Source organism: Nerophis lumbriciformis, linkage group LG10 (assembly GCF_033978685.3).
Source record: "Nerophis lumbriciformis linkage group LG10, RoL_Nlum_v2.1, whole genome shotgun sequence".
NCBI classification, from domain to species: Eukaryota; Metazoa; Chordata; class Actinopteri; order Syngnathiformes; family Syngnathidae; genus Nerophis; species Nerophis lumbriciformis.
In genome coordinates, this window is record NC_084557.2 from 51244714 (window position 1) to 51260691 (window position 15978).

Consider the following 15978-nt stretch of genomic DNA (forward strand, 5'->3'; position numbering starts at 1 on the left):
TAATCTTATCAGTGACGCAGCAAGAAGAGGCTAGGATGACGTTTGCTGTAAAATTGAAAATGAAGCGTTGTGTGACTGCTGACATTAGCATGTTACCTTTTTAAACTTTTTTTAAGATTAAAACAGTTAACAAATGTTGCAGGTGTACACCCCAGGGTCATAAAACTCAGTACTTGACACCTGCTAACTTTATAGCATAATTCTACACTATTTTTAGCTATTTCCGCAGGCGTATATCTTTGGCATGAGGTGCGTGACAGATGCAAACTGTTAGCTGCTAGCATGCTAACATTATTACGCTAACTTTTTAGCCAAATTCCTAGCCAAACACCTCTGAGCAGTGACGTGCGGTGAGGTTGATGGCTGGTGAGGCACTGACTTCATCACAGTCAGATTTACAAACATATGAACCCAAAAGAGTATCTTATTCACCATTTGATTGGCAGCAGTTAACGGGTTATGTTTAAAAGCTCATACCAGCATTCTTCCCTGCTTGGCACTCAGCATCAAGGCTTGGAATTGGGGGTTGAATCACCAAAAATGATTCCCGGGCGCGACACCTGTCAATGAGCCAGCTGCTATTTAAACCTGCCTTCCCCTCCAGTCTGGGCTGGAGTATTGTCCATGTCAGCTTCTTCCCCAGGGCCATAACCATCCTGAATGGACTGCCCCATTGTCCCTCATAACTGCCTTCTCTTCGGTGCAATAACCCATTCCACCAACCACTCTGTTTTTGTTTTTTTTGTTTTTTTCATGTATATATTCATTTCACACCATATTCATTGCACTTCTACATTTTTTATATATTTGCACATTGTTTTTCTAGCATGCACACATCGCACTGTATGGAATGGCCTCAATCTCGTTACCTTGCGTAATGACAATAAAGCTGATTCTGATTCTGATTCTGATTCTGATTACTACTTGTCGTTGTAACGATAAGCTGTATTCTGTAGCTGTTTGCAGCTTAATGTCCTTTTGTTCCTCTTTTCTTGTATGCTGGTTCCTCTTTCCTGTTACCAGTTTGGCCTTTCCTGATTCCTGGTTTGTGTTTCACTTTTATTTTGAACATTAAATCATGTTTTCCCACACCAAGCCTGCCTTCTCTGCATCTTCTCTGCACCCACCCTGGCTCTGACCTGTTCCACCTGCTGCCCTCTGGGAAGCGCTACAGGTGCATTAAAACCAAAACAAACAGGCTAAAGAACAGCTTCTTCCCCAGGGCCATAACCATCCTGAACGGACTGCCCCATTGTCCCTCATAACTGCCTTCTCTTCGGTGCAATAACCCATTCCACTAACCACCCTGTTTTTGTTTTGTTTTTTCATGTATATATTCATTTCACACCATATTCATTGCACTTCTACATTTTTTAAATTTTTATATATTTGCACATTGTTTTTCTAGCATGCACACATCGCACTGTATGGAATGGCCTCAATCTCGTTACCTTGCGTAATGACAATAAAGCTGATTCTGATTCTGATTCTGATTCTGATCTTGGGGTTCGTCACCAACACTCCGTGACATGAACATTACGTGTGTGCTACTTTAAATAAAGAGTAGTGTAAGTAAATAGGCTGAAGGGGTTTGCACTCATTTCTGAAGATGACTGAAACTCAAAGCTTAGTTTATAACTTACTATCCTTAAATCTAGCAAACATAAACGTTCCCATATTATACTATTTTTAATTATTCAACAATTACAGTACCCTAGTTATTAATCTCAGAGCTTCCACAAATGATCTCCTATTTATTTGCTGACAAAAAAAAACAAACAGCCCTGAGTTTGTACACTGCAAAAAGTCAGTGTTCAAAAACAAGAAAAGAAAAAATACAAAATTGAGGGGTATTTTATTTGAACTGAGCCAAATTATCTGCCAATAGAACAAGAAAATTTGGCTTGTCAAGACTTTCCAAAACAAGTCAAATTAGCTAAGCTCAATGAACCCAAAAATAGCTTAAAATAAGTATATTCTCACTAATAACAAGTGCACTTTTCTTGGTAGAAAAAAAAGATATGAGACCTTTTTGCTCAATATCTTGAAAAATATTGTTAAATGAAGTAAATGCTAGTGCCATTATCTTGACATAATGATATGCGCTCTGCATTACATTTCTTGAAAGCAGCAAACTTATACTAAAAACTAATTTATTGTTCTTAATGGAAAGGCAACAAGGCAAGCGCTTGTTACTCTCGGGGTCTCCTAGCCGCTCAGGCAAATCATATTGTCGATAAAGTACTATCTATATATATATACATATTAGAGATGCGCGGATAGGCAATTATTTCATCCGCAACCGCATCAGAAAGTCGTCAACCATCCGCAATCCACCCGATCTAACATTTGATCAGAACCGCATCCGCCCGCACCCGCCCGTTGTTATATATCTAATATAGACGATGCAAGGCATTAGTGAGGTTATAAAGCTTTTGCCTGTTAAAGAAAGGAGACTGATCCAATGCAGCACAGACATTCGCGTGCCACGCTGTCACGACCCAGACGCACACCAGTGCGCAATCATATGGGAGCCGCGCTGAGCGCACCTCCAAGCGCGCCTCGCTGCCGGCGATGGCCGGGTATGGGCCCGACGCTCCAGCGCCATCCATTTTCAGGGCTAGTTGATTCGGCAGGTGGGTTGTTACACACTCCTTAGCGGGTTCCGACTTCCATGGCCACCGTCCTAGCTGCTGTCTATATCAACCAGGGTGAGCCCCACCCCTTTCGTGAGCGCACTGCGCGCGGAGTGACCCCTGTTACGCGCCCCCGGCAACAGGGGTGGCGGGCAGGTAAGCTGCGCGGGCGGAGCGCGCGGAGTGACCCCTGTTACGAGCCCCCGGCCACGGGGGTGGCGGGCAGGTAAGCTGCTTACCTGCTGCGCGTGACGCCGGCCGCGGCGAAGGCGGACGAGGCGGGGTGTCGGTGCGGTGGGCGCGGTGGTGACCCTGGACGTGCGTCGGGCCCTTCTCGCGGATCGCCTCAGCTACGGCTCCCGGTGGGGCCCTCTCGGGGGAAGGGGCCTCGGTCCCGGACCCCGGCGAGGCGTCCCTTCTCCGCTCCGCAAAAGTGTCCATCTCTTTTTTTTTTCTTCTTCTGTTGTGGCATATGCTGCAGGTGCCTGCTCGTTTTTCGTATGTGGGTAACAACATTTAACTATGTATATATATTTCCCAATTGGTTTAACTGCCACCCGCCTGAATCTATTTAAAATCAAATTTCAACCGCCCGACCCGACCCGACCCGCGGATAAAATCTAATTTTCTTTAACTTCATCTGCCCGATCCGCGGATAATCCGCGGACTCCGCGGTTGTGCCCGCAAACCGCGCATCTCTAATACATATATATATAGAGATATACAGCCTGGCCCCCAGCCACATTTTTCTTTATTGTAATTTTGAAGATAATTATGAGACACAATTGTGTCAAAGTCATGATTTTTGTTTTCATGCTTGAAAAGAATATGACTTTAAAAAAGTAGTTTTATACTTGTGAGTGTTGATGACACAGCTTTGCAACACTTGATATTCTAGTTTCAAGCATGTTTTACTCAATATAGGTCATCAAATCTCAGCAACAAGCTGTAATATCTTACTGAGATCATTTAGGAGCAAAACACTTAAAACAAGTAAAACACTCTAACATAAAATCTGCTTAGTGAGAAGAATGATCTTATCAGACAGAAAATAAGCAAATATCACCTAATTTGACATACCGTATTTTCCGCACTATTAGCCGCACCTAAAAACCACAAATTTACTCAAAAGCTGACAGTGCGGCTTATAACCCGGTGCGCTTTATATATGGATTAATATTAAGATTCATTTTCATAAAGTTTCGGTCTCGCAACTACGGTAAACAGCCGCCATCTTTTTTCCCCGTAGAAGAGGAAGTGCTTCTTCTTCTACGCAAGCAACCGCCAAGGTAAGCACCCGCCCCCATAGAACAGGAAGCACTTCTTCTTCTACTGTAAGCAACCACCCGCCCGCGTAGAAGAAGAAGAAGCGCGCGGATATTACGTTTCATTTCCTTTGTGTGTTTACATCTGTAAAGACCACAAAATGGCTCCTACTAAGCGACAGGTTTCCAAGACGCAATCTCTCCATCCGCACACGGACTACTATTTCACAGCAACTGCCTAAAGACTTTCAAGAAAAGCTGGCTACTTTCCGTGCATATTGTAAAAACAAGATAGCTGAAAAAAAGATCCGGCCAGAGAACATTATCAACATGGACGAGGTTCCACTGACTTTTGATATTCCTGTGAACCGCACTGTGGACACAACGGGAGCACGTACGGTGAATATTCGCACCACAGGGAATGAGAAGTCATCCTTCACTGTGGTTCTAGCTTGCCATGCTAATGGCCAGAAACTTCCACCCATGGTGATATTCAAAAGGAAGACCTTGCCAAAAGAGACCTTTCCAGCCGGCGTCATCATAAAAGCTAACTCGAAGGGATGGATGGATGAAGAAAAGATGAGCGAGTGGTTAAGGGAAGTTTACGCGAAGAGGCCGGGTGGCTCCGTCCATGTTGATATACGACTCCATGCGCGCCCACATCACGCTGGTTTTTAATATATTATTAAAGTTTGACTGACCTATCTGACTGTTTTTTTGACATTCCTTTAGCGCAGTTAGATGCGGCTTACAACACGGGGCGGCTTATAGGTGGACAAAGTTTTGAAATATGCCGTTCATTGAAGGCGCGGCTTATAACCCAGGGCGGCTTATGGTGCGGAAGATACGGTATTTAATCTTAGATTTCAGTTTTTGCTGTGTAGCTGACTGACCAGACTTTATTTTAAGATGTGTAGTAAAGCCTTTCTTCTTTCTTTACAAATCTGTCTGCCATGTTGTAAGTGGTGGATATGTCTTGATGTGTTTTTGTTGAATGTTTTGTTTTTGTTTTTCACGAAAGAAATACAGTTGGTCCTCTGTTTATGATGTTCTAAGTTACAACGTTTTGTCCGTCAGGATCTTGCAAGGCTGCGCTAGTTGTGACCCTGAGATGCAGGAAACAGGAGAACGACGCACAGGTAAGAGTCTCTTAGTTTACTCAAAAGTAGGGAGAAGCAGTCGTGCATACAAACAATCCCAAACATAATCAATCCTCGAGCACTGACGAGCAGGCGAGGAAGTCATAAGTAGCAGTCTCATTGGCAACTGCAAGCAGGTGTGCCAGGCTGCCAATCAGGGACAGGTGAGGGGAAACCAGCGCTCAGGGAGACATGCAGGAAATGGAACAAAATTAAGAGCGCCGACAGGAAACAAACACCAAACAAGGAACAACCACCAGAAGTGAAGTGACAGATCGTCACATTGTCGTTATTAAACACACTCCATCCATCCATCCATTAATTTACTACTGCTTGTCCCTCTCGGGGTCACAGGGATGCTGAAGCCTATCCCAGCTGCATTCGGGTGGAAGGCGGCGTACACTGTGGACAAGTCGCCACCTCATCACAGGGCCAACATAGATAGACAGACAACATTCACACACTAGGGACCATTTAGTGTTGCCAATCAACCTATCCCCAGGTGCATGTCTTTGGAGGTGGGAGGGGCCTATCCCCAGGTGCATGTCTTTGGAGGTGGGAGGAAGTCCGAGTTCCCGGAGGGAACCCACGCAGTCACGGGGAGAACATGCAAACTCAATCAAATCCAGGACCTTCTTATTGTGAGGCACCAGCACTAACCCCTGTTAGTCACACCGTGCTGCCTTCAACGCACTCCCATAAACTTAATTTTGGTCCAGCGAGTTCATTTGAAATATGTAACAAACACACTCATGCAACATTAGTTCAACATACACAGGAAGCATCCATCCATCCATCCATCCATCCATCCATCTTCTTCCGCTTATCCGAGGTCGGGTCGCGGGGGAAGCCCAGACTTCCCTCTCCCCAGCCACTTCGTCCAGCGCCTCCCGGGGGATCCCGAGGCGTTCCCAGGCCAGCCGGGAGAGATAGTCTTCCCAGCGTGTCCTGGGTCTTCCCCGTGGCCTCTTACCGGTCGGACGTGCCCGAAACACCTTCCTAGGGAGGCGTTCGGGTGGCATTCTGACTAGATGCCCGAACCACCTCATCTGGCTCCTCTCCATGTGGAGGAGCAGCGGCTTTACTTTGAGCTCCCCCCGGATGACAGAGCTTCTCACCCTATCTCTAAGGGAGAGCCCCGCCACTCGGCGGAGGAAACTCATTTCGGCCGCTTGTACCCGTGATCTTGTCCTTTCGGTCATGACCCAAAGCTCATGACCATAGGTGAGGATGGGAACGTAGATCGACCGGTAAATCGAGAGCTTTGCCTTCCGGCTCAGCTCCTTCTTCACCACAACGGATCGATACAGCGTCCGCATTACTGAAGACGCCGCACCGATCCGCCTGTCGATCTCACGATCCACTCTTCCCCCACTCGTGAAGGTACTTGAACTCCTCCACTTGGGGCAAGATCTCCTCCCCAACCCGGAGATGGCACTCCACCCTTTTCCGGGAGAGAACCATGGACTCGGACTTGGAGGTGCTGATTCCCATCCCAGTCGCTTCACACTCGGCTGTGAACCGATCCAGCGAGAGCTTAAGATCTTGGCCAGAAGAAGCTATCAGGACCACATCATCTGCAAATAGCAGAGACCTAATCCTGCAGCCACCAAACCAGATCCCCTCAACGCCTTGACTGCGCCTAGAAATTCTGTCCATAAAGGTTATGAACAGAATGGGTGACAAAGGGCAGCCTTGGCGGAGTCCAACCCTCACCGGAAACGTGTCCGACTTACTGCCGGCAATGCGAACCAAGCTCTGACACTGATCATACAGGGAGCGGACTGCCACAATCAGACAGTCCGATACCCCGTACTCTCTGAGCACTCCCCACAGGACTTCCCGGGGTACACGGTCGAATGCCTTCTCCAAGTCCACAAAGCACATGTAGACTTTTGCATAAATGGATGAGCTGTGTCAAGTGATATGGAAATGCAGAATGTCAACATTTAACAAGTGTTGTCATTTCACTTAAATGTCCTGAGCAACTGGCGACACGTTTAGCATCCCTGCTGTGCAGCATTGTGTTGGTTTACCTCTGCAGCATACTGCTTGCTGTTGACCGTGTGCTCGGAGCCCAAAGGCTTGGTGACTGAGCCCCAGTGGAGGTGCAGCTGGGCTGCAGAGTAGCGTTGAGGCAGCTTGGAAATGTACATTGTTGACGGGAGTGATAGAAGTACTGTGGAACAGAGGACACACAAAGCTGTAACCTTTTCACTTTCATTGGGACTGAAAAATCCGTTTGTTTGCCTGTACCAGTGTTGTCCCGATACCAATATTTTGATACCGGTACCAAAATGTATTTCGATACTTATCTAATAAAAGGGACTACAAAAAATGGCATGATTGGCTTTATTTTAAGAACAAATCTTACGGTACATGAAACATATGTTTCATATTTTTATTACTTACGTATAAAATACTACACGGTCTAGCTCCGTCCTATCTTGTCGATTGCATTGTACCATATGTCCCGGCAAGAAATCTGCGTTCAAAGAACTCCGGCTTATTAGTGATTCCCAGAGCCCAAAAAAAGTCTGCGGGCTATAGAGCGTTTTCTATTGGGGCTCCAGTACTATGGAATGCCCTCCCGGTAACAATTAGAGATGCTACCTCAGTAGAAGCATTTAAGTCCCATCTTAAAACTCATTTGTATACTCTAGCCTTTAAATAGCCCCCCTGTTAGACCAGTTGATCTGCCGTTTCTTTTCTTTTCTCCTCTGCTCCCCTTTTCCTTGAGGGGGGGGGGGGGGGCACAGGTCCGGTGGCCATGGATGAAGTGCTGGCTGTCCAGAGTCGGGACCCGGGGTGGACCGCTCGCCTGTGCATCGGCTGGGAACATCTCTACGCTGCTGACCCGTCTCCGCTCGGGATGGTGTCCTGCTGGCCCCACTATGGACTGGACTCTTACTATTATGTTGGATCCACTATGGACTGGACTCTCACAATATTATGTCAGACCCACTCGACATCCATTGCTTTCGGTCTCCCCTAGAGGGGGGGGGTTACCCACATATGCGGTCCTCTCCAAGGTTTCTCATAGTCATTCACATCGACGTCCCACTGGGGTGAGTTTTTCCTTGCCCGTATGTGGGCTTTGTACCGAGGATGTCGTTGTGGCTTGTGCAGCCCTTTGAGACACTTGTGATTTAGGGCTATATAAATAAAGATTGATTGATTGATTGATATTGCAAATTTGTCCTTAAATAAAATAGTGAACATGCAAGACAACTTGTCTTTTAGTAGTAGGTAAGCAAACAATGGCTCCTAATCAGACATATGCAGTAACATATTGTGTCATTTCTCATTCTATTATTTACCGGTACTTTTTAGAGGGGGTATAGTACCGAATATGATGAATTAGTATCGCGGTACTATACCAATACCGGTATAACGTACAACCTGTGACGACGTGGTCGCATAGTGATGCGGGTGTGGTTCTCCCAAGGATGCAGACGGCTTCGGACACAGCTTGCAGGTAGGAAAAATGATTTATTTTAAATATAAATAATATGATGAATAAACAAAAGGGCTAGCGTGGGAGCTAGCAAACCAAAAGAGCCTAGCGTGAGAACTAGTAGCTAAGAAACAGTAAATAATCGTCGTCATCAGTTGTGTGAGAACAAACTACGAAGCCAGACCGAGTGAGGCCAGAGCAAAGACTAAATAGCCCTCTGATTAGCGCCCGGGCAACAGGTGCGCGTCCCGAACACTAACCAGAGGCAGGTGCGCACAATCTGCCGTCATGGCAACAGAAACAAACTAAACTCAAGGTGCTGAAAACACGTGACACAAACATAAACAAACTCTGATCCGGGCAGCGGATCGTAACACAACCCTCGCCTGTACGTTAGTTAATAACATAAAATGTGATAAATGACATCCAAAGATTTTTTTTTTATGTTATCCTGCAGAATACTTAAACAAGCAACATATGTTTATTGCTGTTAATTAGTTCCGGACATGACTGCGATCATTTTTTTCCGGAAGAAATATTACAAACACCGTTTCCATATGAGTTGGGAAATTGTGTTAGATGTAAATATAAACGGAATACAATGATTTGCAAATCCTTTTCAACCCATATTCAGTTGAATATGCTACAAAGACAACATATTTGATGTTCAAACTGACACACATTTTTTTTTTTTGCAAATAATCATTAACTTTAGAATTTGATGCCAGCAACACGTGACAAAGAAGTTGGGAAAGGTGGCAATAAATACTGATAAAGTTGAGGAATGCTCATCAAACACTTATTTGGAACATCCCACAGGTGTGCAGGCTAATTGGGAACAGGTGGGTGCCATGATTGGGTATAAAAACAGCTTCCCAAAAAATGCTCAGTCTTTCACAAGAAAGGATGGGGCGAGGTACACCACTTTGTCCACGACTGCGTGAGCAAATAGTCAAACAGTTTAAGAACAACGTTTCTCAAAGTGCAATTGCAAGGAATTTAGGGATTTCAACATCTACGCTCCATAATATCATCAAAAGGTTCAGAGAATCTGGAGAAATCACTCCACGTAAGCGGCATGGCTGGAAACCAACATTGAATGACCATGACCTTCGATCCCTCAGACGGCACTGTATCAAAAACCGACATCAATCTCTAAAGGATATCACCACATGGGCTCAGGAACACTTCAGAAAACCACTGTCACTAAATACAGTTTGTCGCTACATCTGTAAGTGCAAGTTAAAGCTCTACTATGCAAGGCGAAAGCCATTTATCAACAACATCCAGAAACGCCGCCGGCTTCTCTGGGCCCGAGATCATCTAAGATGGACTGATACAAAGTGGAAAAGTGTTCTGTGGTCTGACGAGTCCACATTTCAAATTGTTTTTGGAAATATTCGACATCGTGTCATCCGGACCAAAGGGGAAGCGAACCATCCAGACTGTTATCGACGCAAAGTGTAAAAGCCAGCATGTGTGATGGTATGGGGGTGCATTAGTGCCCAAGACATGGGTAACTTACACATCTGTGAAGGCGCCATTAATGCTGAAAGGTACATACAGCTTTTGGAACAACATATGCTGCCATCTAAGCGCCGTCTTTTTCATGGACGCCCCTGCTTATTTCAGCAAGACAATGCCAAGCTACATTCAGCACGTGTTACAACAGCGTGGCTTCTTAAAAAAAGAGTGTGGGTACTTTCCTGGCCCATCTGCAGTCCAGACCTGTTGTTGTGTTTTTATTTCCCTGCTTTCTCTTTTATTGTGATGTTTTCCTCAGCTCATTAGTCTCCAGCGAGGGGCGGACACTAGGCACACCTGCAAACCATTTCTTCAGAGTATTTAAGCTCGTCACCCACAGCTGGGCCTTGCTGGTTATTTTTCCTGCACCTTCCACGTGCATGTGCCTACTTCGCCTCGTCAGTCCCGGTATGTTGTTTTTCCTTAATCCTGCAAATCCTAACGTGTTGTGTTTGTTTCCTAGCCTCCTTGAGGCAACAAGGACTTTATCCTGTGTCTTAGTGTGCCCTGGCTTCTCCCCCTGCCGACCACTGAGAAACCTGTTTTCATTTAAGTATTCATGGTGTGCACTTCTGCCCCCATCGCTTTTTGTTACACTTTTTGGACTCATTAAATGTTTTCCCTTTTTGTTATTCAAACTTGCCTCTCGTCTCTGCATCCCGGGGTCACCCCCTTGACCAGTTCGTAACACCTGTTTCCCATCGAAAATGTGTGGCGCATTATGAAGCGTAAAATACGACAGCGAAGACCCCCGGACTGTTATCGACTGAAGCTCTACATAAAACAAGAATGGGAAAGAATTCCACTTTCAAAGCTTCAACAATTATTTTCCTCAGTTCCCAATCATTTATTGAGTGTTGTTATAAGAAAAGGTGATGTAACACAGTGGTGAACATGCCCTTTCCCAACTTCTTTGTCACGTGTTGCTGGCATCAAATTCTAAAGTTAATGATTATTTGCAAAAAAAAAATGTTTATGAGTTTGAACATCAAATATGTTGTCTTTGTAGCATATTCAATTGAATATGGGTTGAAAAGGATTTGCAAATCATTGTATTCCGTTTATATTTACATCTAACACAATTTCCCAACTCATATGGAAACAGGGTTTGTACTTATATATCAAATATTATCAAAGTTCCAGCATTAAAAAACTGTTTATGACCTTCTAAATAAATTAGAAGGCCACAAAATAGCAGGCTTTAACTCATCTTTACACTCTTTCAAACCAATATACTAATGCTGCCTGAGGCTGAGCCAATCAAGGGTTTGTTTGGTCTTCTCTACTGGACAATACTATTCTAGTATTGATATTTTTTGTTATTTAGTCATTCTTATGCTTAAAAAAAATTATTAATTTTGGAACAAAAAATTTAAGAATATGCTTTTAAAAAAATAACTAAATATCTGCGATGTGGTGAAAGCGCAGACCCTAACAGTCGAAGCGCGATCCAGCAAGAGACGACTGTAAAAGACGGTTGTTTTGCAAAATTGGTGTAGTAACCTTTAAGTGACTTTACAGTCAAAAACGAATGTCTTCTAAAGAAAAGGTCTTCACTTTCATTCGTGCATAACAAATATTTTGAAATGAAAGTCTGTCAGCATATTTCAGGCATGCGTCACACTGGTTAAGTTAAAGTAGCAATGATTGTCACACACACACTAGGTGTGGTGAAATTTGTCCTCTGCATTTGACCCATCACCCTTGATCACCCCCTGGGAGGTGAGGGGAGCAGTGGGCAGCAGCGGTGGCCGCGCCCGGGAATTACACTCAGGGCCGGCCCGTGGCATAGGCCGTATAGGCAAATGCTAAGGGCGCCGTCCATCAGGGGGCGCCACGCCAGTGCCAAAAAATGTTGGAGAAAAAAAAAAAAAAAAAAAAAAAAAAAAGTTGGTATTATTATTTCTAAATACAAAAAATAATCCCACGTTAATTAAAATGCAAAGTAAAGCCTATTTAATAGAAATATTATTTGTTACAACATTACGCCCCCCCCCCCCCCCCCCCCCCCCTCTCCCCCGCACGGTGCGCCCCCTCCCTTCCCGTATCATGACTCTTTTTGGACGTCACCACATCAAAAAATCAACACAAGATGTCAAAACGGCCAAAACTGTCAGGTGCCCAGGGAAGAAAAAAGAGAAAAGAAGAGGAGGAGAAACGAGAAAAGACAGAGTTAGCAGGTAGGTAACGTTAGCCTACATGAAATGATTTGTCTGTTACAGAATGTGATAGTAACCTGGCTTTTTAGCATTAAGCTAATGTTACATGATTCGGCAATTGCTAATCAATAAATAGCTAGTTCTGTTTTAACGTCGGGTTAATATTGTGGAGGGGGCTAAATTGTTATGGAAAATAATAATGTAACGTTAGGTAATTACAGTACTCACCTTACATTCCTCAGGGACATTTGTATTAGATCTTTTAAGCAGGTGTTTTTTGTTTACATTGTTATTGCCTTCTGGTTAGCTAATGTTTGCCCTGCAGGTAATAGTCACTTTTCCACCCCTTTATATATTAGGTATAGTTGTAAGTAAAAAAAAAAAAAAAGGTCAAAGACAAAGCTATTCGGGTTCTTGTGAGTATATACACTTCACTGCCGATGTGGGGGGGCGCCACCTAAAATCTTGCCTAGGGCGCCAGATTGGTTAGGGCCGGGCCTGATTACACTTACACTGTGGCATCATGTGGACAATACACTTACCAGTAGATCAGCAGATTTTTGGCATTGTTGAGCTAAAGAATCACCAGACTCATATATTGTATGTTCCGGACCATAGACCGCACCAGATTATAAGGCGCACTACTGATGATCGGGTCTATTCAGGTCTATTTTCATAAAAAAGTGCACCAGATTATTAAAGGGGACATATTATGATTTTTTTTCTACATTTAAAACACTCCCTTGTGGTCTACATAACATGTAATGGTGGTTCTTTGGTCAAAATGTTGCATAGATGATGTTTTATAGATCATATTCAAGCCGCTTTCTAACCGTCTCTTCAGGATGCCGTTTTGTGGGCGGTCTTATTTACGTGCCTCCACTTCGACAGCGTCTTCTCCCCGTCAGCTTTATTTGTACCAGTAGCTTTTAAGCAAGTTTACTGACAGATATAAGTAAGAACTATATATATACATACATTGATATATACAGTATATAATTTATATTTATTTTTTTTGCCGTTTTTGTTTACATGTTAAAGGTGTTTTAATGAATATACATGCATGTTTAACACATATAGATTCCTTTCTTTCATGAAGACAAGAATATAAGTTGGTGTATTACCTGATTCTGATGACTTGCATTGATTGTAATCAGACAGTAGTGATGATAGCGTCCACGTTTTCAAATGGAGGAGAAAAAAAGTTCCTCCTTTCTGTCTAATACCACATGAAAGTGGTTGGTTTTTGGCATCTTATATGTCCAGCTTCCATTTTCGTTTTTATACACTTTACAAGAAATACATTGGCGGCAAACTCCGTAGCTTGCTAGCTTGTTTGCGCAGGCTTTCGGAGACTCTTATTTTGAAAGCGCAGGCGCGATGGAGCGGCACTTTTATTGTGAAGACAGGAACTGTGCAGTCAGTCTTTAGGCTTTTGACGGTGTGTACGGTTGAAATAAAAAATGGTCTATTTTCCTTCACACTTTTGATTGATTGATTGGAACTTTTATTAGTAGATTGCACAGTACAGTACATATTCCCTACAATTGACCACTAAATGGTAACACCCCAATAAGTTTTTCCACTTGTTTAAGTCAGGTCATGTGACCCCTGGGTCTGTTTGATTGGTCCAACGTCACCAGTGACTGCATCTGATTGGTGGAACGGAGTGAACGTCACCAGTGACTGTATTTGTTGAAACGCAGGCACTATGAAGGTCTGTCTGACAGACCAAAACAAACAAAGCGTGCATTAACAGATCGATAAAAATTAGTAGCGAGTAGCGAGCTGAATGTAGATAAAAGTAGCGGAGTAAAAGTAGCGTTTCTTCTCTATAAATATACTCAAGTAAAAGTAAAAGTATGTTGCATTAAAACTACTCTTAGAAGTACAATTTATCCCAAAAGTTACTCAAGTAGATGTAACGGAGTAAATGTAGCGCGTTACTACCCACCTCTGCTCCCACCTTACATTCCTCAGGGACATTTGTATTAGATCTTTTAAGCAGGTGTTTTTATTTACATTGTTATTGCCTTCTGGTTAGCTAATGTTTGCCCTGTAGGTAATAGTCACTTTTCCACCCCTTTATATATTAGGTATAGTTGTAAGTAAAAAACAAAAAGGTCAAAGACAAAGCTATTCGGTTTCTTGTGAGTATATACACTTCACTGCCGATGTGGGGGGGCGCCACCTAAAATCTTGCCTAGGGCGCCAGATTGGTTAGGGCCGGGCCTCCTTACACACACACCATAATAATATCTGTATGTGAAAACACAGTACGTCTGACTATGGTAGTCGTAATGCCCTGATCATCCAAAGCTTCAAAGCTTTTACCAAAGTCGTACTAAAACATTTTGACAGGTTTTGGAGCGTCATGTGCAATGTTGTATATTCTCAATGAAACATCAACATTTTGGGCTTGCTTGCCTGCCTGAACATGCTCATGTCATTTATGGCATAGCTTTCAACCTGCAGTCCACACGTATGTGTGACTGCCATCTACTGGTCACACTTATCATTACAACATTTACCACATAAAATTGCTTCGAGGTCGGTAAACACAAGCAGAATTAATATGTACCGTATTTTCCGGACTATAAGGAGCACTTAAAATACTTTTTTTCCCTCACAACTTGACAATGCGCCTTATAACCCGGTGCGCCTAATGTACAGAATAATACTGGTTTTGCTTACCGACCTGGAAGCAATTTTATTTGGTACATGGTGAAATGATAAGTGTGACCAGTAGATGGCAGTCACACATAAGAGATATGTGTAGACTGCAATATGACTCAAGTAAACAGCACCAACATTTTATATGTTCCATTGAAAATATAAAACTTTACAGATGGCGCTCAAAAGTCTATCAAAATGTTTTAGTGCGACTTTGGTAAGCTATGAAGCCACACCGCTTGATGGATTGTACTGTGCTTCAACATAGGAGTATTATTATGCTGTGTGTATAAGGTAAGACATATTATCTGGCATTTTGTTTCGCAATATTATGCAAAAGCAACTTTTGTTACCTTCTGATCTGTATTTGGGATCTGCATAAGTCCTGAAAAATTGCACGCTTCCCACCTTTGTAGTCCGTGCCGACACCGTAGTCGATAAGCTTCTTCTTTTCCTCTATCTTCTTGTTATGTGACATTCATCCTCCACTGTTGCCATTTCTAATATAAAGTAGTGTAAAGTTCTTACTTATATCTGTCCGTAAACTCGCCATGAAAGTGCTAAAACATACCGGTGTAGTGAGTTTACATTATTCACCCAAGGAACTTTAGTTATTAGAGAATTCTGGCCGGACGGTTTTTCTCGGGTGTTGTTGTTTTCGGATGAGGAGATGCTGCTCCGTTATTGATTTAAGTAAAGTCTGAATGTCATTTTGATTGATTGATTGATTGAAACTTTTATTAGTAGATTGCACAGTACAGTACATATTCCGTACAATTGACCACTAAATGGTAACACCCCAATAAGTTTTTACACTTGTTTAAGTCGGGGTCCACTTCATATTGATTCATGGTAATTAATTAAAACAGTTAGCGCCATCTTTTGACACTTCTTCCACTCCCGTCCTTGCACGCTACACCGCTACAACAAAGATGAAGGGGAGAAGACGTTGCCGAAGGTGAGGCACGTAAATAAGACCGCCCACAAAACTGTGAATCTGGAAGCGACTGTCAGAAAGCGGCTTGAAGATGATGTGTAAAACATCATCTATGCAACATTTTGCCTAAAGAACCACAATTACATGTTATGTAGACCACAAGGAAGTCTATTACATTTAGGAAAAAA

At 43.4% G+C, this 15978-nt stretch overlaps 1 protein-coding gene across 1 annotated transcript in view; it reads right to left on the bottom strand.

Annotated features, from left to right (window-relative positions):
- Nucleotides 1-15978, bottom strand: part of ca12 (carbonic anhydrase XII) — a 64926-nt gene that overhangs the window by 37468 nt on the left and 11480 nt on the right. Inside the window, exon 4 of the mRNA XM_061969460.2 lies at nt 7077-7219. Within this exon, the coding sequence (XP_061825444.2) occupies nt 7077-7219 (143 nt within the window). The remainder of the gene's footprint in view (nt 1-7076; nt 7220-15978) is intronic.